The 27,803-nt window shown below is 40.8% G+C and overlaps 1 protein-coding gene across 3 annotated transcripts; it reads right to left on the reverse strand.

The window, feature by feature from the left end:
- Positions 1–76: 76 nt before the first annotated feature.
- Positions 77–26,480, reverse strand: LOC131235029 (protein DETOXIFICATION 14-like). 3 transcript variants are annotated; one of them, XM_058232108.1, is made up of 7 exons: positions 26,211–26,480; positions 3,432–3,976; positions 3,240–3,326; positions 2,613–2,669; positions 2,277–2,515; positions 1,426–1,631; positions 77–403 (listed from the first exon to the last, which is right to left on the reverse strand). In XM_058232108.1, the coding sequence occupies exons 1-7, from the start codon at positions 26,460–26,462 to the stop codon at positions 338–340; spliced, it is 1,452 nt and encodes a 483-aa protein (XP_058088091.1). In that variant the 5' UTR covers positions 26,463–26,480; the 3' UTR covers positions 77–337. The 3 variants fall into 3 exon arrangements, with proteins under 3 accessions (XP_058088091.1, XP_058088090.1, XP_058088092.1); XM_058232107.1 differs by lacking the exon at positions 26,211–26,480 and adding an exon at positions 11,750–12,049; XM_058232109.1 differs by lacking the exon at positions 26,211–26,480 and adding an exon at positions 6,358–6,789.
- Positions 26,481–27,803: the final 1,323 nt, after the last annotated feature.

Raw genomic sequence — 27,803 nt, forward strand, 5'->3', positions numbered from 1 at the left:
TATCTTGGTTTCTACTTATTAAGCTGAAGTGATTAACTTTAAAAAAAAGTTACTTATAATTGATCTTAAACCAAACTTATCTCAATTAAGTTGCTTATGTATTGCTGTAAGTAGAAAAAGTAACTTATTCGGTGGTATCCAAACGGGCCCTTCATATCACATGCACATAGGCTTGCATTGTCATGAATACACGGCCACAGGGACGGATACACAACATCATTATATATTTCTGCATTGCCAACCCGCAAACTCAAAATTGGTGTCAAGATATTAGCTGAAACAAATAAGCTACTCCCATTACACCGAATTCCTTACGAAGATTCGGAGCCGAGAAAGCTCACTTTAGTATTCCATTGTCTATCTGCAATCTCTGCACAAATACTCGTGCCCTTGCCTTGTCCGCCTGCAATATCCAACGAAAAAATCAACATGCATACAAAGCAAAATCACCTAGTAAAATCATCAAGTTCAATTTACCATAGTTCAAAACTCGAAAGCTCAAAGGAACTCGAGGTCCAGCCAGGCTGGGTTGACTCGAAGACTCGATCGAGTCTTACTTGTCTCAACTGGATAATTGTTAATTAAATGAAGATGATAGTGATAATATTCAATGCTTCTAATCCTGATAAATAAAATAAAATAAGCCAAAATAAAACAATAGTTGTATATGTGTACTCAAACTGGTTAAAAAAGCCTTGGGTATCTGGAGGGGGTTTAGGGTTTTGACTCCCTCACCCTTTCACATCACATTTTTCATTTAAAAAATAAAAGACAAAAAAAAAACTTTTATCCACGTAAGTTGGTTTGAGTCATTACAAGTCATGTCAACTCAACAGAGTCTGCAAGTGGGGACTCGATGAGTTGCTCGAATTCTCACTGAGTCAAGTTGACTCAGTTGAGTTTCAATCGATTCGGCAAGTCTATGCATTTTAGTAATGAATTTTAAAGCAGGTTTTGATCTTGAATTCTATATAAGAGTCCGATTGTGATCCAGAGTCTTCGTTCTAGTCATCTAAGGGTTGTTTATGAGTTTTGGTAGGATTAGGCATCTTTTTACTATTTTTGGGAAAATATCCTATTTCAAATCAAATTAAGGTCTAGGGTTTATTTTGGTTATATAAGCACATCAAGTATGTTGTAATCAGCACTTTATTCAATAATATCTTTTATAATTCTGTTTTTAGATATTTCTCTCTCCTTGTAAATTCATGGCTATTTTTTAGATGAACAAGGTGATCTCTTCTCTTCATCCATGCACTTGTAACGTTAATCACCAAAAGTAGGCTCTGACCGAACAGTCGCACCAAACATAATACACCGTTTGGATAAGCCAAGCATTATTTAATTCATCCTTGTGTAACGATACGCAATTTGAGTAGTGTATGCTTGAACTGAAAACATGAGCTACAATGCATGAACACAAACCTGTTGTTGCCAATTTGTAAAGCCTGTAATGAAAGAGAGAAGCACCGACTGTACAGCTGATCCGCCCACTATCCCCATCCAAAGGCCCCTTCCTTTCAAATTAAAGAGAAAGCCCAAGATGCTAGCAACTGGAATTCCAACAAGATAGAATGCTCCGAGGTTTACGTAGGCACCTATATGCTGCCATCCGCACCCTCTAGCAACACCTGAAAAATGTAAAAGAGAACCGTCTGATGAGAAATAGTAACTAAGATGACAAAAACAAGGAAAGACACTAGGAAACATTGAGTTCCCTATAGCTTGTTTAGGCGAGTTTGGATGTTCAATTGAATTGAATCGCAATAATTTTCTTAAAAGAAGAGTAAACGATGTAAATGGAATTAGCCCAACTCATAAATAATGAGAGACTGGCTCCCAAATTGTAATTAATCTTGTTTCAGATCCAACTTGAAACGCGTGGTATTGCAATGGGGCGTGCTCCAGTGGTACCAGTACCAGCATAGCCTTACGGTGATACCAGCCAGATATGGGGACCACGTGTTACATTCACACCATCCAATCCATCAGATGCATCACCTCAAGAAACCCCCAAGGCCTAATACTCGGTTCATCAGATGCATCACCTCAAGAACCCCCCAAGGCCTAATACTCAGTACTGATCTAAAACTAAGTGGGCCACAGGAAAAGAAAAAAGCTGAGAGGAGCCACCCACCCTTGAATTTAACAAGTGCACACCCTAGCCCAATACTTTGATCAACCTTATAATGAATAATGAATTGTATTTCAGTTTGATTGAGCATCCAAACATGCCATTAGAGAAAGCAAATAGAAATGGATGGTGAGATGATAACCTGAGAGGACCCCTTGTAGGCTATCAGTGATGACCGACAGGCAGATCAGAGGCACCATTCTCCTAACATAATCTATGACTTCCTTCTCGTTGCTGTAAGCATAACCCAGAATGAAGCGGATGGAGAAAAGGGTTGTGCTGACTATCGCTGTCTCCAGGACTGCCACACACATCACAACACACACGGCTAAGCGGGCTGCCTCCGGTTTTCCAGCTCCTAATTCATTAGAAACTCGTGTGCTGTAAGACAACAAACAGATCCAAATTAACACACATGCAATACTTGCACAGTAAAAGACATACATTGATGCATGAAAGGCTCAGAATTAGAGCAAACCTGGCAGCAGCACCGAACCCGTATGGTATCGTGTAGAGCAATGAGATGGTGGTGAGGCTGTTCATGAAGAATGAAACAGATTAGACTAGACTATAAGGTCCTTTGATAACATTATCTGACTCAATCAAATTCCGCCCCATTATAATTTTCGATGGCTGATATTCTACAGGCGACCATCCAATACAGGTAAGTGAATCCACAATGTCCAAATCATAGTCCCATTGTGGGTGGAGAATACCCCACTCATCTGATCAGATGATCTCAACCATCTCATATATTTATTTTGAACTTGGACAAATGACCATTTTATGGCCACCAATTGGATGATTAGGATCATCAAATGAGTGTAATCTCAAGATAGGCCCATCGATAATGACGGCCATGGTTTGGATGGTCATCTCGACTGACATACATGTATGCCACAGACATAAGAAATGGCGGAAAATTGACACACTAGCTTATCATTTTTCTATTATTAAGTGCATGTTTGGTCACACCAAATTAGACTCGTTATTCATTAACCATGAAATTTCATGAATATGGAGCAACCAAATACGCTCAAATAAATAAATGAAATAAAATAAAAAATCCCAACTATTGAACATAGAAATGCAGCTATATCCATACCATATTGAAAGAACTGAAGTTTCTAGCTCTGGATTGGGTAGAAGCCCAGACAACAAGATAAGCAGTTCAAATGACCACCATTCAAGACTAAAATCATCGACAGAGAAAAACATCAATAAGAAGAGGCGAAAAACAAACAATGTTTCCAAATCACAAAAACCATAAAGGTAGAGGAAAGACGGACGAAATTACCATATCATCACTGCGGACGGAATCGCGAGTCGGAAGAACTCATCAAGCCCTCGAAACAATTCCTTCGAGAGTGGGGCGCGGGTCTTCTTACAAGACGGAGAGTACTTCACATACAATCCGAGGATGATCACATTCAACCAATACGATATACTGATCGCCAATGCAGCCCCGACACTTCCCAACCCAGATTTAAATACTAAGACCCAGGATAGAGGAATATGAAAACACAGAATTGCCAAAGTGGTTAGGAGCATTGGAAGAATCAAGCTCTGAGATTGAAGGAATCTTATTAGCGAATGAAGAACTGCGTAAGCGTATAGCGCGGGGATCATCCACATTGCATACTTCCCTGCTTCGTATGAGATTAGAGGATCTTGGCCAATGAAAATTAGGATCTTTCCCATGAAAACCCATAAGAGAGAGAGCGGTAGAGCGACCAAGAGGAGGGCGAATACAGCTCTTTGAGTGTGAATTCCAAGCTTTTGATATTGCTGGGCTCCGTACGCTTGCCCGCATAGAGTTTCCAATGCACTTGCCATTCCCATCTGCCGCAACGTACAAATTTCAATCAATCAGGCAGTGATCACAAAAGCATTTTATTTCGATGATCAAATATATTTTTTAGAACTTGTTTTCTGACCCTTCTTATGAATCCTGACAAAGGAATGGAGTTATAGGATTCTCGTGGCGGACCTCAATTAGTTAGGACAAAACTTAGATGATGACCATGATGATTATTTGTTTTCTAGGCCCATATGCACTATCTCCACATTAACTGTTACATGCGATATATGTGGGATATCTGAACCATGCATAAGGTGGGACTTTCCTCTGGTCTATCATCAGGTGAAACACCCTGATATGGAAAGAATGGAAATTTCAAGAAAATGTGTGCATGGTCCATGACTAATGTACAATGTGTCCCACCTAATGAACAGAGTGACATGGTTCTTGTGCATGTTCATCTTCATGGGCTGTGTATGGACAAGGGTGAAATTGCGTCGGTTGTCTAACACAACACCACTCTATGCGGAAGCTTATGGATGTTCGATTATGGCTAAGTCGGGGTGGGGTGGGGGCAATTAACACTTAGGCTTCCAAGCGAAGTGGGTCCAAGTACATAACCTACAATGATACAATTATATGAGCAACTAGTTTATGTGAGATAGATATATCAAGTGAGTGCAATTGAATTAAACACTAAGTATACAATCTATTCATGCATTCATATAGAACAATTCAACTCACAAGCATAAATAGAATATGCATAAATCACAATCGCAAACGCAAGGATATAAAATGGTTCAGCTAATTGCCTACTCCACTCTCGGCTGACGCACTCTCCTCGAGTGTACTAGATTTCACTATCGTGGAGGTTTCCAATAGGTTCACTTTTAACATTTACAATGGTTTTACAGGTTCGTCACAAACCTACACATACACACCTATGTCGGCGACGGTCTTATACAAAAACCTACACGTACTCACCCGTGTTGGTGGAACACGTTTGCACCCATGTTGGTGGCTCCCGCAGAGACTTAATTGGTTTTCTATCGGCTAACCAAGAACCACTACGGTCTTAATCCAAGAACTTACACATACTCCCGTCGGAAGCCCTCATGGAGACTAACACGTACGCACCCATGTCCGGTGGTGGTCCTACACAAGAACCTATGTATACTACCGTTGGAGACGGTCATACACAAGGATCTAACTGAGTTTGGATCTCAAACTCAATGGACTCTAAAACAACAACCTTGTTTGATTAAGCCATGTTAATGTGCCTTCTTAAGATGCATCATTTCTTCTTGAATATAGGTACCAGTGTAGCTGTATGGTTAACCAAGAAGTACTTTTGTTTCGTGAGTCGACTATTAGATTGATAAATAAATATTGGACAGTTAAAAATGAGAAATATCCAATGGTGTTATTTCAAAACACATTTGTCCATGAATCGGAGGTTAGGATTATTTAACCTATCCAATTCTTAGAACATAACTTAGCTACAGTGAATTACACAATTTGGTTGAATTTGAATCAATATTCTATCACATGTACCATTTTAAGTGTCTGTGTACCAGGCGTCATACGCAACTAGAGTATCAAATAACTCCTTGACTTTGTATTACTGGACTGCAAAAGACTAGAAATTTTTATTATTGGCATTGATAATGTTGTTGATGTCTTAAATATGTAAACAACAGGGTCTGTCGATGCCATTGAGCAGATGTCAATGCCATCGAGCATATATATGTTGATGCCATGGAAAAATTTGGAAAATCTATGTTTTGGGATTTTACTCGATGCCATCGGAAAAATCCGAAAAATCCATGTTTTGTTGTTGGAACATTTTGGGGTTTTGCTCGATGTCATCAAAGGTGTTCGATGCCATCGACAGATCATCGATGCCATCGAAGGCTCATCGAGAGCGCGCGCAGAATTGCATAAGTGCGGGATTTATTTCCTATTCCAATTGTGATACTATGTGATGCTATATATATCGGGTGTAATCGGGATTTGGGATGCAAGAGAGGTGTTCTAGGTTTTCTAAATTTGTTCTCAAGGGTTTCAAGGGTATAACTTAGACTTGTGGTGTAGATTCGAAGCTTGTTCGAATTGGTAATCTCTATCTCTTGTAATATCTGCTTTCATAGTGCATTATTGTCGCTTTGTGCTGTAGTTTTTTTTTTCCGAAAGAGTTTTCTCACAAAAAATTCGGATTGTTTGTGTTTGGACTTTGTTGTATGATTGGGAGTACTTTGCTTGATCTCTGTGTGCTTCTTCGTTTGCCCGTGAAAAACAACTCACCATTCATTCAAAAATAAATAAATTAGAGTAATGAAAGCTGCAAGCAATTCGCTCTCAATTGATGACATGTGTCCTGTCCACATTTAATTCTCATCAACCCAACGATTATTTTTATTACCTTTGTTGATGACAGACCACATTGAATTCCCATCGACCAAAGATTATTTTCACTTTTAGCCATCCAATAAATGGCCATCAATCTAGTGCTCGGATATTGAAATCAGAGTAATATTTGGTTGATGATAGATCTAAACTACTGCCCATAGTTATGGATGGGCTACTTTGAATAACTTGTATTGCGTTTGCGTGTATGCAATTTCCAAGTAATCTGCCTGCATATCATCGATCACACTATGCCAGAGTATTAGAATATTTGTCAGTGCAAAATTACCCACACATCTAACATGGTACTAATGCTGCACAAAGGGCATGCATGGGATGGATCTGAGCTGTTCGCCCTTGACATGTAGCTATATTGAATAGTCAAAGCGGTTTGTAATGGGAGCCGATTAGGTGCACCCTGGCCTCACCCAAGATAGTGAGGCCCTTACTGTGGGCCCACCTTGGTGCATGTATTCTACATCCCCACCATCCATCCGTTTCGCTAGGTCATTTGTGACTAAGTCGGGGCGCACTTGAAAATATGCGCCAGTTAAAAGCAATTAACACTTAGGCTTCCAAGCGAAGTGGGTCCAATTACATAACCTACAATAATACAATTATATGAGCAACTAGTTTATGTGAGATAGATATATCAAGTGTGTGCAATTGAATTAAACACTAAGTATACAATCTATTCATGCATTCATATATAACAATTTAACTTACAAGCATAAATAGAATATGCATAAATCACAATCGCAAACGCAAGGATATAAAATGGTTCGGCTAATTGTCTACTCCACTCCCGGCTGACGCACTCTCCTCAAGTGTACTGGATTTCACTGTCGTGGAGGTTTGCAATAGGTTCACTTTTAACATTTACAATGGTTTTACAGGTTCGCCGCAAACCTACACATATACACCTGTGTCGGCGACGGTCTTATACAAAAACCTACACGTACTCACCCGTGTTGGTGGAACATGTTTGCACCCATGTTGGTGGCTCCCACAGAAACTTAATTGGTTTTCTATCAGCTAACCAAGAACCACTACGGTCCTAATCCAAGAACTTACACATACTCCCATCGGAGGCTCCCATGGAGACTAACACGTACGCACCCATGTCCGATGGTAGTCTTACACAAGAACCTATGTATACTACTAGTGGAGACGGACCTACACAAGGATCTAAATGTGTTTGGATCTCAAACTCAATGGACTCTAAAACAACAACCTTGTTTGATTGAGCCATGTTAATGTGCCTTCTTAAGATGCGTCTTCTCTTCTTGAATATAGGTATCAGTTTAGCTGTATGGTTAACCAAGAAGTACTTTTGTTTAGTGAGTCAACTATTAGATTGATAAATAAATATTGGACAGTTAAAAATGAGAAATATTCAATGGTGTTATTTCAAAACACATTTGTCCATGAATCGGAGGTTAGGATTATTTAACCTATCCAATTCTTAGAACATAACTTAGCTACAGTGAATTACACAATTTGGTTGAATTTGAATCAATATTCTGTCACATGTACCATTTTAAGTGTCTGTGTACCAGGTGTCATACGCAATTAGAGTATCAAATAACTCCTTGACTTTGTATTATTGGACTGCAAAAGACTAGAAATTTTTATTATTGGCATTGATAATGTTGTTGATGTCTTAAATATGTAAACAACAGGGTTTGTCGCTGCCATTGACAGACCACTCAATGCCATCAAGCAGATGTCAATGCCATCGAGCATATATATGTTGATGCCATCGGAAAAATCTAGAAAATCTATGTTTTGGGATTTTACTCAATGCCATCGGAAAAATCCGAAAAATCCATGTTTTGTTGTTGGAACGTTTTGGGGTTTTGCTCAATGTCATCGAAGGTGTTCGATGCCATCGACAGATCATCAATGCCATCGAAGTCCCATCGAGAGCGTGCGCAGAATTGCATAAGTGCGGGATTTATTTCCTATTCCGATTGTCATACTATGTGATGTTATACATATCGGGTGTAATCGGGATTTGGGATGCAAGAGAGGTGTTCTAGGTTTTCTAAATTTGTTCTCAAGGGTTTCAAGGGTATAACTTAGGCTTGTGGTGTAGATTCGAAGCTTGTTCGAATTGGTAATCTCTATCTCTTGTAATATTTGCTTTCATAGTGCATTATTGTCGCTTTGTGCTGTGGTTTTTTTTTTTTCCGAAAGAGTTTTCCTACAAAAAATTCGGATTGTTTGTGTTTGGACTTGGTTGTAGATTGGTAGTACTTTGCTTGATCTATTTCTATGTGCTTCTTCGTTTGCCTGTGAAAAACAACTCACCATTTATTAAAAAATAAAAATAAAAATAGAGTAATGAAAGCTACAAGCAATTCGCTCTCTATTGATGATACGTGTCCTGTCTACATTTAATTCTCATCAACCCAACGATTATTTTTATTACCACTGTTGATGACAGACCACATTGAATTCCCATCGACCAAAGATTATTTTCATTTTTAGCCATCCAATAAATGGCCATCAATCTAGTGCTCGGATATTGAAATCAGAGTAATATTTGGCTGATGATAGATCTAAACTACTGCCCATAGTTTTGGATAGGCCACTTTGAATAACTTGTATTGCGTTTGCGTGTATGCAATTTCCAAGTAATCTGCTTGCATATCATCAATCACACATCTAACATGGTACTAATGCCGCACAAAGGGCATGCATGGGATGGATCTGAGTTGTTCGCCCTTAACATGTAGATGTAGCTATATTGAATAGTCAGAGCGTTTTGTAATGGGAGCCGATTACGTGCACCCTGGCCTCACCTAAGACAGTGAGGCCCTTACCGTGGCCCACCTTGGTGTATGTATTCTACATCCCTACCATCCATCCGTTTCGCTAGGTCATTTGTGATTGAGCCGAAAAATGACCAGATTCAAATCTCAGGTGGACCATACTATAGGAAATAGTGGTGATAGAATGCTCCACCATTAAAAAATTGCTAGGGCCAATCATAATGTTTATTTGCCATACAACCTGATGATAAGGTCATACAAACTTGGATGGAGGGAAAAGAAATCATCTTGATCTAAAAATTTTGTGCCCCACAAAAAGTTTTTAATGGTCATTCATCATTGTTTCCTATAGTATGGTCTACTTGAGATTTGGATCTACTTGCCCTAAAATGATCTGAAAAAACAAATGGACAGCGTGGATATGGAATATATACATCAAGGTGGGCCCCACGGTAATCTCCGCACCAATTCCGCTCCCATTTTGTGAATGGTGAACAATCCATGATAGGGTCCCCTAGATGGAAGGGTTCTCATGCACAAACACCTACAAACGCAAAGTGGGCTCCACCGTATTCCATCTACCCTTTCTCATAACCATCAATTTTTACCTCCTGGTGGAGCCCAACATGACAAATACACGGTGGGTCCCATCTCATGAATGCACTCGATGACGCATTTAGACCACTCACTATTTTGCTTTTTAACATCCATCTAAGCCCATTAATTGGACGGCCATAATTTCTAACTTTACATATTGTTCTCCTTCTACATGGGACCCACAATTTGGACAGTCTAGATCGCTGCACATCACTGCTGCGTGTGTGAGTAGCTGGTCTTAGATCGCTGCACACGTACTTCCAAAGGAAAAGGAATTACCGCGCGCGAATATCGCGGCGCGAATCGCGGTAGACTTTTCAAAACCCGTGGGATTATTTAATACTCTGGCAGTCTATGACGCCTGATACGCAGGCTCTCCGAAATTATAAATGTGGCATATATTAACTAAAATTAAACCGACTAAACAGTGGAAGCCGCTATCTTTTACTTACGGTGCAAAATCCAGACAGGTGGAATAATCCTAACCTCTGATTGGGGGACACTTGATTGTTGAAAGAAGACTATTGGATATCATACATGCTTAATCGTCTGAAACATGCCCACCAATCCGATGGTTCAATTTAAATTGCATATGTGCCACGTATGCAATTCTCAACTAATTCCTAAGTGGCAGCATATCATCAACCACGCACTGCCAGAGTATCAATTTTAACCATCTGCATTCGAAATTACAGAAATACCCTCGAGAAACGCTGCTAACGACTTTTTGACGGCCCATCCATCCGTCTTGGTCTTCCTAAAACGTATGTCTCACGTTTTTGATATGTGGTGGAAAACGGCTCCCTTCAATGTGGGCCCACAAGACCAACATCCCCCCTAGGCCCAAATGACAGAAGTGCGGTGGAGCGTGAAGGCGACTCGCGCGAGGAAATCTGTTCCCTTTACACGCGCCGACCAGCGTGGTTCCAGAACCGTCATCCATCCGATTTCGTCATTCAATGACTTGGCGAGAAAAGCTAAGATAGCCAGCGGATTGCGTGATGACCCTGCCACCACCGACCTCCGTGATGGCAGCACTCTGTGGGGCCACCGTGAGGTATGTGCTATATCCACACCATCCATCTGTTTTTACATATCATTTTAGGCCATGAACCAAAAATCGAAGCATATACAAATCTCAAACAGACCACACCAGAGGAAACAGTGGAGATTGAAGTCTACCGTTGAAAACTTCTTGGGGGCCACAAAAGTCTTGGATCAAGCTGATACTTGTTTTTTAACTTCATCCCGGTCTGAGTGACCTTATGAAGAGATTGGATGACAAAGAAACATTACTATGGGCCATAAGGAAGGTTTCAACGGTGGATGTCATTATATCCACCGTTTACTGCAGTGTGGTCCACTTATGCTTTGCATGTGCTATGACCTTGGGCTCCTTGGCTTAAAATCATCAAGAAAAAGGATGGACGGCGTGGATAAAACACATGGATCACAGTGGTCCCCACAGAGTCCTGCCATCACGGAGTTCGGTGGTGTGGGGGGGACGCGGATTGTGGGGCCCACCATGATGTAAGTGTTTTATCCATGCCGTTAATCGGTTTTCTCAGATCCTTTTAAGGTTTGTTACAAAAAATAATACAGGTCTAGGTCTTAAGTGGACCACAGTGGGGATTGAACGTACACCATTAAAAACTTGTTGGGAGCTGGAGAAGTTTCGGATCAAGCTGACATTCGTGTTTTCACTTCATCCATGTCTTCATGACCTTATTAATAGGTTGGATGGTTAAAAAAAAGAAAAATCATCACGGTGGCCCTTAGAAACGTTTCAACGGTGGGTATCATTATCACCGCAACTTCCTTTGATGTGGTCTACTGGAGCTCTATATCTGCTTCAGTTTTAATCTTATACCTTAAAATGATCTAAGAAAAGCGATTAACGGCGTGGATAAAACACTTACATCACGGTGGGCCCCACAGAGACCTGCCCGGACGGATTAGGGGTAGGACTCAATCCGCGTCCGGTGTGGGGTTAGCCACGTGTGAGGCATGCAGAAATTGAGAGAGGGGACATACCATGACGCTGAGACCGGTGACACTACAGAGTGAAGTAGCTATGGCAGCGCTGGAGAGAGAGAGCTCACCAAGGTGGCCCACCATCATCAAAGATATCACCGGCTGTAGATATTGGGAGAGAGAAACTGCAACCATGGGCCCAGCTAAGAGGCCCAGCTTCTTTACCTCCTCTATCACCACACCCCATCTTAAATCCCCACCCTCCCTTCTCTCTTCTCTCTCCTCTTTCCCCAACAGCCCTGCTTCCATCTCTCTCACTGAGATACGAGAGGAAAGTATTTCCATCGTATCATTTATAAGGATGGGTTATGGCACGTGCAACACACGTACGAGTAGAGAGAGAAACATATCGGTTCCAGACTTCCAGTTTAGGTACCGGTGTACCACAAAAGCAGAAATTGCACTCTTTTTATTTGATTTCCTACTTTCGTATTGGTGGACATTTATTGGACGGTTAAAAATAGAAAATAACCAGCTCTGCTTGAGTGAGTAGTTTTCTTTTAATCAGAGGTTTGGATTACTCGATCGATCTTATTCGTCGGTTTAATTTGAGTCAATGCATACCGTGTCTAGAATTCTTGAGTGCCTATGTATCAAGCATCAAACGCTGCCAGAGTATCAAAATCGTCTACAGTACAGCGGATTCCCTGCGAGAGCCTTTCGCAGTAAGTTCCTGCGCTGGGAAGCTAGCTGGGTCCATCGTGATGCTTTTGAAAAATCAGATCATTTTACATCATGAGACAAAAACTGAGGTGCATCCAAGGTGTATCTGGGTCCACCATGACTTCTATGACATACGAATGTTTGAACGGTAGTTGTTCAATCCCCACTGTTTCCTCTTGTGTGGCCCACTTCAGTTTTAGATCCACATCATTTTCTGTCTCATTCTCAAAAATGAACTGAGCTGAATAATGGATGGACGGTTTGGATTTCTCACAAACATCACCGAGGGCCCAGGCCTTTGCACGAAATCCGCGTCCAATGACATGCGAGGCCGCGGATTGAGAAGTTTGGGGCTTGACCGAGTACCGTGAGGCCACCTCGATGCATCTGTTGTACATCCTCGTTATCCATCCGTTTTTCATCTCATTTTAGGTGTGGTGGCATTCAATGATCACTATTTCTTGTAGTGTGGTCCACCTGAGATTTGTATCCGCTTCATTTTTGGACCCATGCCCGCGCAATGAGTTGGAAAAACAGATGGACGGCCTTGACATACAACACATACATTGAGGTGGGGCCCGTGGTCAGAACCTGACGGAACTCGGTCACGTCCCAACCTTACTGAATACACGCACAACATGCGATCCATGGTGGGCCCTTATTTTTGCATATACCTGACATGCACTCCGTCTATCAAGTGAGCCCATCGATGGTTGGCCTCGTAGAAACACTGGAAGCAATACAAACTTAACTTCCGAACTAAGACCTGACTTCCGAACTTAGACCTCCTTGTACGGACGACAAATTCCAGGACGAAAATACCCCTCCTTAGCAAGGAAACGGATTGGCTACTCCTCCTGCGACCCGCATATGGCGGATCGTCGGTGATCTGTTGGCCCCACGATGATGTATGCTTTTCATCCATGCTGTCCGTATATTTTTCGGAATCATTTTATGGTATGAGACCAAAAATGAGGTATATCCAAATCTCAAGTATACCACATTACAGGAAACAGTGTTGAATGAGCGTTAACCATTAGAAACTCAGGTAGAGCCCACTGTGATGTTTGTGAGAAATCTTCTCCGTCTAAGTTCATTCATGGGGTCACAAAGACCTGGATGAAGAGGAAAAATAAATTTCATAATGATCCAAAACTTCTGGAACCCCTAAAAGGATTTCAATGGTAGACGTTCAATTCCCCATTGCATTTTACAGTATGGTCCACTTGATAGTTAGATCTGTCTTATTTTTCGTCTCAAGCCTTAATATGAGCTCGCCAAATAGATGGATGGTTTGGATATAACACAGACCTCCTAATGGGACTCAAAAAAGTAACACAGTCAAAAATAAAAAATAAAACACACTCAATGTTCATGATTTTGGTGGGCCCCACATCCACCTGTGCATGTTTTTTTTTTTTTTTTTACATGGATAACTGTGTTCAACCTACATTTTTCTCTAATGCATATATATATATATCTATATATATATATATATATATATATATATATATATATATATATATATATATATATATATATATATATATATATAAGTATATAAAAATATTTTTCTATCTTTTAATTCATTTATTTGTCTATTTATTTAACAAGCATATCTCCTAAACTAGAATGATTTACTTAACGTACCACATATGATTTTGGGGTAGGAGAAGCTAGTTTAGCCAACTAACCTAGTTATTTTCAAGATTCCATCAAGTCGATGGTTGAAAATTCATTTCATTCACTGCGTGGTCAAACTAGAAATTGAGTGGGGCAAACTAAAAATTGAGCGGGACAAACCGAAAATTGAGTGAGGCAAACTAGAAATTGAGCGGGGCAAACAAGAGAATGAAATGGATTTTCGACTATCGACCCGCTAGAAATTGAACGAGACAAACTACAGATGAAGCAAGGGAAGTATGAAAATTGAGCGAGGCAAACTTGAAATTGAGCGGGGCAAACTTGAAATTGAGCTGGGCAAACTAAATATTGAGCGGGGCAAACATGAAATTGATTGAGGCAAACTAGAAAATCAGCGGGGCAAACATAAAATTGAGGGGGGGAAACTAGAAAAATGAGTGGGGCAAACTTGAAATTTAGCAGAGCAAACATAAAATTTAGCGAGGCAAACTTGAAATTTAGCGGGGCAAACTTAAATTTCAACAGGGCAAACATGAAATTGAGCGAGGCAAACTAGACAATCAATGGGGCAAACATGAAATTGAGCGGGGCAAACTTAAAATTCAGCGGGACAAACATGAAATTCAGCAGGGCAAATTTAACAGATAATTTCATTACTTGAGCTTAAAAATCTAAACGTATCCAATGTTCAAATGAATCACACCACATGAGTTAACGTGAGACCCACATAACTTTCAATAGTAAGGAGTTTCTACCCTAAGTCGTTGTGGGTAATCTACATTCCTTTGGATTATAGGGAATTCATATAACCCTAGGTTACAGGCAACTTGCATAACTTTTAGAGAATTTAGTTTGCATATGGCTCAATTGAGTTTCAAATCTCCCTATTTGAGTAACTTAGTTAGAGTCGAATAGTCCTACTAAGGGCTTTTATAAAGCTCACTATAATATGTGTGTTTTATTTAAGCGGGAGAAGCATGAAATTGAGCGGGGCAAACATGAATTTCAGCAGGGGAAACATGAAATTGAGTGGGAGAAACATGAAATTCAGCGGGGGAAACATGAAATTGAGTAGGGCAAACATGAATTTCAACAGGGCAAACGTGAAATTGAGTAGGGCAAAATAGAAAATCAGCGGAGTAAACATGAAATTGAGCGGGGCAAACTTAACAGATAATTTCATGATGGACAACACCACATAATAATTTAAACATATCCAATGTTCAAATGGACAACACCACATGATAATTTTGAATTGAACTTCTACTATTGATCATTTCTTAGGGGCCACAGAAGTTTTGGATCAAGCTTATAATTGTGTTTTCTATTAATCCATGTCTATATGATCTTATGAACATGTTTGATAACAAACTAACATCACTGTTATAGGATCCATTAAAATATCTAATAAAATCTCGATCGTTAATGAATTACCATATAATATATTGCATATTGAAGAATATCATGATTATCCGAAGTTAGAGAATGTTGGAATCATTGGCCATATATGACATGTTTTCATCTGGTAATGCAATGATTGGTTTAAATTAATCACATTGGGTATATATGGTTTTATAGGCATGAAGTACTATAGACGACTCAAGATAGAATTGTATTGAAGAATGACTTATCTCCTTGTATGTGAGAGATTAAGAAGACATAGGTAAGTAAAAGACTTCTACAATGGGTGAATTCTCTCCCATAGTCACTCTCCTATATAAAATGCATTCGGTCCCTAACACAAACCTTATGTTTGCCCTGCTCAATTTTTAGTTTGCTCCGCTCAATTTCATGTTTGCCCCGCTGAATTTGTAGTTTGCCCCGCTCAATTTCATGTTTGCGCTGCTTAATTTCATGTTTACCTCGTTGAAATTCATGTTTGCCTCGCTCAATTTCATGTTTGCCCCGCTCAATTTCTAGTTTACCCTGCTCAATTTCTAGTTTGCCCGGCTGAATTTCTAATTTGCCCCGTTCAATTTCATATTTACCCTGCTCAATATCATGTTTGCCCAGCTAAATTTCTAGTTTGCCCCACTCAATTTCATGTTTGCCCCGCTGAATTTCTAGTTTACCTCACTCAATTTAATGTTTGCCCCGCTAAATTTCATGTTTGCCCTGCTCAATTTCTAGTTGGCCCTGCTCAATTTCATGTTTGCTCCACTGAATTTCCAGTTTAATTGCGAAGTGATTGAAATTGACCACGAAGTGAATGAAATGGATTTTCAACCATCCACCTTATGGAATATTGGAAAATAACTAGGTTGGTTGGCTAAATTAGCTTCTCCTATCCCAAAATCATATGTGGTACGTTAAGTAAATCATTCTAGTTTAGGAGATATGCTTGTTAAATAAATAAACAAAGAAATGAATTAAAAGATAAAAAAATGTTTTTATATACTTATATATACATATTTATATAATTATGTATTAGAGAAAAATGTAAGGGGAAAAAAGTTCTCCTGGTAACAAAAAATAAAAATAAAAAAATTTGCCAGACTGCCGCGGTCTATGCTGCTTTTGTGGGTCCCATCATGAGGTCTGTGCTATATCCAAACCGTCCATCTATTTGGCGAGCTCATATTAAGGCTTGAGACGAAAAATAAGACAAATCTAACTATCAAGTGGACCATACTGGAAAATGCAGTGGGGAATTGACCGTCTACCACTGAAACCCTTTTAAGGGTTACAGAAGTTTTGGATCATTATGAAATTTGTTTTTCCTCTTCATCTGGGTCATTGACCCTATGAATGAACTTAAAGGGGGAGGATTTCTCACAAACATCACAGTGAGCCCTACCTGAGTTTCCATCGCAGGGCCGTCCGTCAGCGCTCGTCTCTGCACACCAGCCAGAGGAGGGCAGGGGTATTTTCATGCTCAAATTCAGTTTCAGTACGAGGACGAGGAGGTTTGTGTGCGTATGTTAAGTTTGTATTACTTCATAAAATCCACTGGATAAAAGGTGGGGTCCACAGTTGTAAATTTCTCTATGGTCGATAAAGCTAGGCAACGGTCCGGGTCGGACCGGATTTAGCCTAACCCGATCAGATCCGAAATTTTAACAGGTGGACCCGAAATCGATCCGATCCGAGACCGAGTCCAGGTCACTGGACTCGGACAGATCCGATACTTGATTTATTTGACCCGATCCGAGTCTGACTCGGTGAAGGAAATTGAGTCGGATCGGGTTGGACACTATTCGGATCATTTCATATGGTGTGGTCCACTTTAATCTTCAATGTATCATAATTTTTTGTTCAACGCCTAAATTGATATGTCAAAATGGATGAACGGCTTAGATAACATATATACATCAAGGTGGGCCCCACATGACTATAAAATTTTTTTATAAATGCATGCTGCATGTGTTGTCCCATCGGGCAGGCAGCCTCAACTCTCAAGGCTACTGACGTAACGTCACCAAGTTCTGTGGGCCCCACTATGCTGTATGTGTTACATCCACACCGTCGATCAATTTTGAGATATCATTTTAGGGCATGAGCCAAATAATGATGTAGATAAAAATCTGTAGTAGACCACATCACAGAAAAAAGTGGGGAGAATGATTTCCACCGTTGAAACTATTCTAAGGCCCACCGTAATGTTTATTTGAAATCCAACCTATTCAAAAGTTGAAAAATAAAGAAATAAGGGAAAACACAAATACCACGTTAATCTAAAACTTTTGTAGCCTTTAAAAGTTTTTAATGGTGGGCATCACTGTCCATAAAACTTTTTATATTGGGGTCCGCTGGAGCTTTGGATTTCATTCATTCTTTGGATATTGCCCTGAAATGATCTCTCCAAATGGATGGAAGGTTGGATACATAACATACATCATGGTGGGGCCCAAGTAACTTGGTTAAGCCACTTTAATACATACTCCCACAACCTACCGTATTAACTTGTAAAGCAAGTAAACAGCTGTTGCCCGCTGTTGACGTGCCGTGCAAGTAACCCATTCTCATATCTGAGTGAACTCTGCTGGGGCCCACCATGAATGCATGTGGTGTATTCATGCCGTCCATTTGTTTTCTCAGATTATTTTAGCTGTTGAATCCAAAATTGACGAATATTCAAAGCTCAAGTGGACCACACCATAAGAAAAAGTAAAAATATTATTTTTTACTCCGGATCTGGCCGGATCGGAACGGTCCGGATCTATTCGGATCGGGTTTTCGGATCGGAACGGTCCGGATTAACCACTATCCGATCTCGATCCGAAAACTACTCGGATCTAAATGATCTTACCCGATCCTACCCGATCCAGGCCGTCGGTTTTGTTCGGAACGGGTCGGATCGGGTCTGATCAGGTCGGATCCATCGGATCGGTTCAAAAATGCCCACCTCTAATAATGGTCGACGAAGTGGACATCTAGCAAGAAAAGAGTATTAAAAAATAGACCACAGAAAGCTCACGCACCTACCACGAAGTGGTGGGGGAACTAGTGGTCCGTGCTCTGTGGGCCCCACCATAATGTGTGTGCCGTCCATCCATTTTCCAAAATCATTTAACTTTATGACCCGAAAAATGAGTCACATCGAAATATCAGACGACCCAGGCCACAGGAAAACAGTAGTAATTGAACGCCCACCGTTAAAATCTTCTTAAGGCCTACTGTAGTGTTTATTTGCCATCCAACCTGTTGATTAGATAACACTCACGTGGATGAAGGGAAAACACAAACATAAGCCTGCTCCAAAACTTTTCTGGCCCCAAAGAAGTTTTTAATGGTGCATGCTCAATGACCTTTTTTACAATGGAGTGGTCTACCTTACATTTGGATCTGACTAATTTTTGGTTTCATGCTATAAAATGATCCGGAGAAATGGATGAACGGTGTGGATAAAACAAAGGCATCATGGTGAGGCCCACAGAGCAGCAACCAGCAGGCCCTAGATACTGGCAGCGTTAGTACGCAATCCCAGTCCTACCCACTCGTGCAAAATCAAGCCCTTCAACCGGACGTGGATAGCGGGGTGAACCTTAACCCCACGTGGTTAATTGGTGTAACGCTTTTGTGGGACCCACATGATGTGTGTTTTATCCAATCCGTCCATCCTTTTAGGGCACAATCCTGTAATTGAAGTATATCCAAAAGCTCAAGTGGCCCATACGAAAGGAAAAGGTGAGGATAATGACTTCCACCGTTGAAATATTCATCGGACACTGTTATTTGTCATCCAACCTGTTGATAAGGTCAAATTAGAGTGGATGAAGGGAAAACACAAATACCATCTTCATTAAAAACTTCTGTAGCCTGGAGAATTTTTAAACGGTAGATATTCAATCCCGAGAATCGATACCAAGACCTCAGCGTTGAAACGAGGAATCTTTCACGTATTTTCAGTATGTTTAAACTTTGAGCCCATCACCTAAAATGATCTGAAAAACTAGATGAACGGCGTGTATAGAACAGATACATCACAGTAGGCCCCGCTGAGTGTTCACACCTCACCAAGTGGCTGCGTAGCGTTGGGTTCACCACGCAATCCCACGCAATCCGCATCCTACCTCTCCCACCTCGAGCTACTAACGGACAAGAGCTCTGAGGGCCACCAAGATATTTGGGTTATATCCTCACCGTCCATACGTTTTTCCTCATCAGTTTGGGATGTGAGCCCAAAAATGAAGAAGATTCAAAGCCCAAGTATACCACACAGAAAGATTAAATTCCCATAGTTGAAAACTTCCGGAGAGCTCCAGAAGTTTTGGATCAAGCTGATATTTGTGTCTACCCTTCATCCAGGTCCATGTGACCTTATGAACAGGTTAGATATCATATATCTATCATGGTGGGCCCAGGGAAGTTTCAATAGTATGTGTCACTATCACTGCTGCTTCCACTGGTGTAGTCCACTTGAGCCTCGATCTGATGCCGAAAAGGACATAACCCATACATCATGAGTCCTCTTGAGCCTCGTATCTGATACCGAAAAATCGATAAACGGTGAGGATATAACCCATACATCATGGTGGTCCCCTAGAACTCCTACCCGTCTTGAGCTCAGGTGGGCCAGGTACGACGCTCACGGGATTTGAATCTTACTCTTTTTTGTCTCATGCCAGAAAATGAGCTGGCAAAATAGTTGGACGGAGGGGATAAAACAGATATATCATGGTGAGGCCCACCTAGCTTTGATATGTCGGGGTCACTAGCTAAACCGCGTCATGTTTGGCATTTAATATGAATAAGATCGCAACCGTGATCTTGCTTCTTTTTGGGAAAGAGGCAAATCTCAACCTAACGTCTCTCCCCAAAATGACAAATATATATATCTTTTTTCTTCTTCAACCCCACGCAATGTACTTTTTCTTTTTCTTCAATCCCATCCACTCCATGTCCTTTGAGAAGGCCTTGGGTCCAACCGGTTGGACCTCAAGTTATGGTCCACCAGTGGATAACTCACAACCTAGTAAATGAATGTGACATCTAACCTCACAATAAGTTGGTCCCAACTTGAGGATCACCGATCCCATCCACTAATCAGGTGGGCTATCTTATAGAAAACAATATTTAGCCATTGATAAATAGCGAAATTGGTGAATGTGGCTATTTTTTCACAAGGCAACCTCATGGTGAGGCCAACCTATTGAATAGTCAAACACCACATGCACATTAAAAGTTGGAAATTATCAATTGGGTGGATTGGGTGGACTGTAAATGGACTTAATTAACACCTTCTTTAATATAATATATCATTTTTATTTTTATTTTTATTTTTTACATTGGCCTCCTGATGGATTAGGTGTGGCCTTTACTCACCCATAATGGTGCGACCCTAACGGTGGGGCCCACCTTGATATATGTATTCTATACTCATTTCATCTGTTTTGGCAGGTCTTTTAAGACAAGCCCAAAATTAAGCATATCTAATTCTCTGGTGGACCATACAATACAAAAAAGTGGTGATTAAATGTCACACCATTAAAGACTTTGTGGGGTCTACTTTAATGTTTCTATAATGTTTATTTCTCATCCAACCTATTGTTAAGATCATAAAACCTGGATGAAGGGAGAAAACAAATATCAGCTTGACCCAAGACCTTCATGGCCCATGAGAAGTTTTTAATGATCAATCACCAATGTCTACGTGAGACTTTACTCTATTTCATTTTTGGGTGCATGCCCTGAAATAATTCGAAAAAATAGATGGACAACATTGATATAGAATATATACATCAAGGTGGGCCTTATAATAACGGCCGCACCTAATTCACCATTATAGATTTAAAATCATATATTACTCTCTAAACAAAATTTAAAATATTACTTTGACTTTTTGGCTTTTAAAAACGTTTTTAACATTTTTAATTACTAAATGCCCCTTCCCTTCCCCGCTAATAATTGGTAACATAATTCTTAGATCCTAATAAAAAGTAGAGGCTATGGTTGGGGTAGGGGCAAAGCTAGCTTAATCATACCGTAGTAAAGCTTGGGCAAAGTGACTATCAAAGCCTTTTTACTAGGAGCTAGGTGGGTCCCTCTATGATGTTTGTGAGAAATCCACCCCCTCTATCATTTTTTAAATCATCTCAATAATTTAGAGGAAGTGGGTTGTGAGTACTTATACTCCACAGTGACTTGCCATGGAGTCAAATATTCCTTGATAGAAGAAGGAGGTTTCAATTGACTCAGCGATTAGATCATTGGAGTTATCATGTCATTAGTCTAGGGTTTACCTTTTTAACTAATTATGACATGGGCATGAAAACAAGGAAGATTCAAAATTTAACTGGATTACACGATGGGAAAAAAATGGGTAGGAAAATACCTATGTTGAAACCTCCCTAAGGTCCACCGCAATGTTTATTTGTCATCAATATCATTCATAAAGTTCATTCCTACTTAGAATGGACTGAAAGCATAAAAAAAATTAGTTAGATTCAAAACTTTTGTCATCTCAAGAATGTTTCAAGAATGTTTCAACAGTGTATATCCAATCTTCATTGGCTCCTGTCATGCGGCTTAAATGAGTTTTGGATATGTCTCAGTTTTTTTCCTAACATGATTTAGCAAAAAGAATGGACAGAGTGGATTTAGCATCGTGGTGGGCCTACCTAGCTTGTCGTTGCGATAAGTTCCTATCAAAGCCTTACGCAAACAATCTGCATACTGTTTGTCTTACTATGGATAGAAAATGGTTTAATATATAAATGGATGATTCTCGTCATCCTGTAAGTAACATTAAAATTAATGGTATAAAAGGAAAAACGGTTACAATTAGAGCATTCTTGCAAGAAATAGATGATGCGTTTGAAATATTCAACAAATTCAGTTTTTAAAACATAAAAGCCATTCATGATATTGTTTATTGGATGGACAACCTTGATTGATTTATCGAGGATTGAGGTGTTTTTGATCGTACATCATGTGAGCCACCACGTGAACATTTTTTCTTTTTACACACGCACACACACACCCCTACACACCTAAGCTAGTGGAATTTCACCACCTATGGGTACTCGAACCCTTGATAGGGAGTTGAAACTCCTTAAGAGTCTACCACCCGAGCAGAGAGTAAGGCCTCCACCACGTGAACTTAGAGATTTAAACAGTGTCTACACATGCAACTTTCAAGTAATTTCTATGTGACAGTGTATCATCTACCCCACTCTGACAGAGTATCAATTTGACAGTCTGCATTCCAAATGACAGAAATAATCCCCTCTAGAAACGCTACTAACAACTGTTGCAATATCCTATCTGGGGATCGGGAGTGTTCTTCTGGTCTTCTGAATGACGCTTATACCGTGTTTCACACGGTTTTGTGGTGGAAAATGGCTCCATTCGATGTGGACTCATCAGATCAACTGTCCCTGCCGGGCCCCACGATGTTGAGAAAGTCGTAAACGACCTAACCTTTACTGATGAGATAGAAGAAAAGGCTCCTCACTTGGACCCAAATGACTGAAGTACCCAGGACCGGGCGCGGTAAGGCAGATTGCGTATTAAGTAGGCTACAGCAACGGAGTAAACTTTACGAGAGGCCCACCGTTAAATGTATGTGTCTTATCCAGGCCGTGCAATCATTTTAACAGTTCATTTTAGGGCATGAGCCCAAAATTGAAGAATATCCATGGCTCAAGTGGACCACACAACAGGAAACAGAGTGAATTCAATGCCTACGGTTGAAAACTTCCTGGGACCACATAAGTTTTGGTTCAAGCTGATATTTGTGTTTTCCCGTCATCCATGCCTATTTGACCTTATGAACAGGTTGGATGACAAATAAATATCAATGTGGGCCCTAGGAAGGTTTCAATGGTGGTGGACGTCGTTATCCCCAATGGGATGGTCCACTTGAGCTTTAGATATGCTTCAATTTTGAGATGGCACCATAATTGAGCTGGTAAAATGGATGGATGCTGTAGATAAGATAGGTACATCATGGTGGGCCTCACAGACTTTATTCACTGAACAATATGCTTCTGTGGATTGGATGGGGGGCCACCATGATGTATGGGTTTTATCCCACCGGTCATCCATTTTTCCATATCATTTTAAGGTATAAGTCCAGAAGTGAAGCAACACCAAGATTCAAATGGACCACACAACGGGGATTAAATACTTACAATTGACAACTTTTTAAGGGCACATTAAGCTAATATTTATGTTTTCCCATCATGGTATATATGACCTTATGAATAGGTTTGATGGCTATTAACCATCAAGATGTGCCCTAGAAAAGTTTCAACGGTAGCTGTCCCTGTCACCGCTACTTCCTATGGTGTGGTACACTTGTGTCTTGGACCTGTCTAATTTTAGAGTCAACCCTTAAAAAAAAAAAAGGAAAAATGGAAAAAGCTAGAGGTGGGCATTGAATTGAGTCAAACCGGATTGGGTCCAACTCGACTCAATCCGATTTTTCATGCATTTGACCCAAACTTGATCCGATCCGGGATCAAATCCAGTAGGGCTAACTCAATCCGATCTTAATCCTTGCTGGCTTGACCCAAACTGAGTCCAATTCGTTCTAGGAAACCAAATCGAGTTGAATCGAGTTGAGTCAGTCCAATCAATTTGGACAGGGCTAAATTAAGATATGGAGAGAAAGAAGGAGATGTGGGAAACCGAGAGAGAAATAAGGAGAGGAGGGAAATTGAGAGAGAAATAAGGACAGATGGGTGGGTGCGGTGCCTCCTTTGGGTAGAGAGAGAGGTTAGAGTTCGTTCGGTTCGGAACAGGTAAAGAGATGGGTAGTAAAAAATAAAAATATATATATAAAAACTTATATACAGGACTGGATCGAATCGGTCCGGATTGACCACGATCCGAACTTGATCTGATATACGATCGGATTTGAGTGGTGGTCCTACTTGATCTGCACCGATCCAGGCTTTTGGTTCGGTTCAGATCAGGTCGAATTCATTGGATCGAGTCGGATTCACCGGATCGAGTCGAATTCGGCCCAACTTTAAATAGAGCCTTAAAAGAATAGGGCAAAATGGATAGATGGTGGGGATAAAATCCATGCATCACGTTGGCACCTCAAGCGCTCATGTCATTGCTAGGCAGGGACTCGGACCAGTGTACCCAATCCACATACATCCCTAGGAAATTAGAAACTGCACCACGGTTCCCTTTTTCGCAAACCGTGGTCCATGAATAAGAGAATTGTAGTTCAGTTTTTACCTTTATTTGCTCTTTTTTTATATATATAATAAAAATGAGTGCAATTTTATCATTACGAATGATCATCTATTTGATTAAAAAGTACAAAATTGCACATGACAAAGGTCATATGTGACATAGATGTGTCACTTTTAATTTTTAATTTTATTTTTTAAGCTTGTCTTTTTATTTTTGAATAATTAAATAGGATGAAATTGATATATTTGAAGGCAAGTTGATACTTAGTAAGATGGATTGTTTTTATATTATCTGAACCATCCATCTGTGCAGTATGCGTGGGGCCAACCTGAGGAGTCGACCGGCCCAGGACATGATCCCTGAAGCCCACGTCCAAATGAATGACCACGAAATCCCACGCGTGTGATAGTTTAGCACGCGCGCCGCATACTAATAAGGACGTGGTGACCCTGCCACCGCCGATCTCTATGATGTCAGGACTCTTTGGGGGCCCATCGAGATATATGTGTTTTATCCACGCCGTCCATCTGTTTTGCCAGATCAGTTCATGACATGAGCTTAAAACTGAAGCATATCAAAAGCTCTAGTGGACCACACCAGGAAAGAGTGAGGATTGAACGTCTACCGTTGAAAACTTCTTTAAGGAGCTACAGAAGTTTAGGATCAAGCTTATATTTGTATTTTCACTTCATCCATGACTTTGTGACCTTATGAGCAGGTGAGATGACAAATGAATATCACTGTGGGCCCCACACGCATCCTCTCTAAGCATGCCACTTGGCAGTGACAGGTTCATTTGAAGGGAGCAGTTGGATCCCCACCGTGGAAGTGACCGTTAAGCAAGTGGGCCACCCAACTGCCCTGAATCAATCTAGACATGTAGACCCGCCTGATGAGAGGAGTGGTCCGGCCCGATTTTTGGGTACGACCACCTCCAGCGGCGGTTCCACCTCCTGCACGATTCAGCTGTCCCACACGCTTGTGGGTTTAGCCCGTGTGAGGCAAGCACAAATCTTCCATGAATGACACCCATGTGTGTGAGAGAGAGAGACACGTGTGACACAAGCAAAAATCTTCCATGAATAACACCATTTGTGTGTGTGTGTGTGTGTGTGTGAGAGAGAGAGAGAGAGAGAGAGAGAGAGAGACGCGTGTGAGGCAAGCACAAATCTTCCATGAATGACACCCATGTGTGTGAGAGAGAGAGCCACGTGTGAGACAAGCAAAAATCTTCCATGAATGACACCATTTGTGTATGTGAGAGAGAGAGACGCGTGTGAGGCAAGCACAAATCTTCCATGAACGACACCCATGTGTGTGTGAGTGTGTGTGTTAGAGAGAGAGAGAGAGGCACGTGTGAGACAATCAAAAATCCTCCATGAATGACACCATGTATGTGTGTGTGAGAGAGACGCGTGTGAGGCAAGCACAAATCTTCCATGAATGACACCAAATGCGAGAGATCTTCCATGAATGACACCAAATGAGAGAGAGAGAGAGAGAGAGAGAGAGAGAGAGAGAGAGAGAGAGAGAGAGAGAGAGAGAGAGAGAGAGAGCATACTATAAGACTGAAACCAGTGACACTACAGAGTGAAGTAGCAATGGCAGTGCTGGAGAGAGAGAGCGCACCAAGGTGGCCCACCATCATCAAAGATATCACCTGCTGTAGATATTGGGATACTGAAACTGTAACCATGGGCCCAGCTAACATCCCCAGCTTCTTCATCTCCTTCCTCACCACACTCCATGTTAAATCCCCACCCTCCCTCTTCTCTCCTCTCTCATCCTCTTTACACAACAGCCCTTCTTCCATCTCTCTCTCTCTCTCTCTCTCTCTCTCTCTCTCTCAGATATCACAAGTCTGGATGAAACAACCTACCGCTGCGACCCTCTTACATAATTATAGATGTGGGATATCTCACGTGCTAGTCTGGTGCGAGGAGAGAGATGTGGGTCCCAGTTTAGAGTTACCATAAATCAGAAATTGCTTTTATTTTATTTTATTATCTTGCCATCGGATTGGTGGACAATTATTGGACAGTTAAAAATAGAAAATAACCATCTCTACTTGAGTAAGTAGTTGTCTTGTAATCAATCTAAGGTTTGGATGGCTCTATCGATCTTATCTTTCAACTACGATTTTACCACAGTGGGATCCACAAATTAGTCGGTTTAAATTGAGTCAATATGTACCGTGTCTACAGTTCTTGAATGCCTGTGTATCAAGCAACACACGCTGCCAGAGTACCAAAATCGTCTATTGTACTTATCGTACGCATCACGTGATCCAAGGTAGGCCCACCATTTTGTGCATGTACCTAAAATCGGGAGCGGTTTAGGTGGGACCCGGATCCACCAAGGTGGGTGGGACCCGTTACTAAGGGGCCCATTGTAATATATATGACTACATCCAAGCCGTCCATCCGTATTGAAAGCTACTTTTATGTCATGATAATTGAAGCAGTTCCAAATCAAAGGCTTGGATTGCGATTTTACGACTGTTTCATGTGGTGTAGTACACCTAAGATTTGAGTCAGCTTCACTTTTTTGGGATTATGCCCTAAAATAAGATTTCAAAACGGTTGGACGGTGTGGATTTAAGGCACATACATCACTGTGAACCCCACAGTCAGGTGTCCCACCCACTTTGGTGGATCCGGGATCTCACCTAATCCGCCCTCCCTAACATCCACTCCGTCCATCAAGTGAACCCTTCGATGCTTAGCCTTGTTACAAAATATCTAAAAAATTGAAAACTCAGGTGGGCCACACAACAGTGAACGATCGGAATGAGACGACAACCATGGGATTGTGTGTGGACCAACAGTGATGTTTATATTCCATCTAACCTATTAATCAGGTTCAAACAAATCAGATTGATATAAGAACACAGATGGGCTGAGGCGCGTGAACTGAAATGTTCTTCACTTGACATCGTTCATCGTATCATGGCCCACCAAAGTTTTATATCAGTCTGACTTTTTGGATGTATGAATGAACGTAAGCGGCTGCATATGATGACTAAGTGGATGTCGAGCAAAAATAAAAAATAAAAAAAATGGTGGGCCACACAAAGCTCTTGAACAAAATCGGAATTTGTGGAGCCCACCATGATTTGTATGTTTTATCCACGCCGTCAATCCGTTTTTCCAGC

Source organism: Magnolia sinica, chromosome 19 (genome assembly GCF_029962835.1).
Source record: "Magnolia sinica isolate HGM2019 chromosome 19, MsV1, whole genome shotgun sequence".
NCBI classification, from domain to species: domain Eukaryota; kingdom Viridiplantae; phylum Streptophyta; class Magnoliopsida; order Magnoliales; family Magnoliaceae; genus Magnolia; species Magnolia sinica.

What these genes read in the sequence shown, in the direction of transcription:
- LOC131235029 (XM_058232107.1), bottom strand. Translation starts at nt 12,034, where the DNA reads ATGGAAATACTTTCCTCTCGTATCTCAGTGAGAGAGATGGAAGCAGGG. An exon ending in GGGTTCGGTGCTGCTGCCAG is followed by an intron (nt 2,516 to 2,612) that starts GTTTGCTCTAAT and finishes GTTGTCTTACAG; the next exon opens with CACACGAGTTTCTAATGAAT. An exon ending in TTACAAATTGGCAACAACAG is followed by an intron (nt 404 to 1,425) that starts GTTTGTGTTCAT and finishes TGGATATTGCAG; the next exon opens with GCGGACAAGGCAAGGGCACG.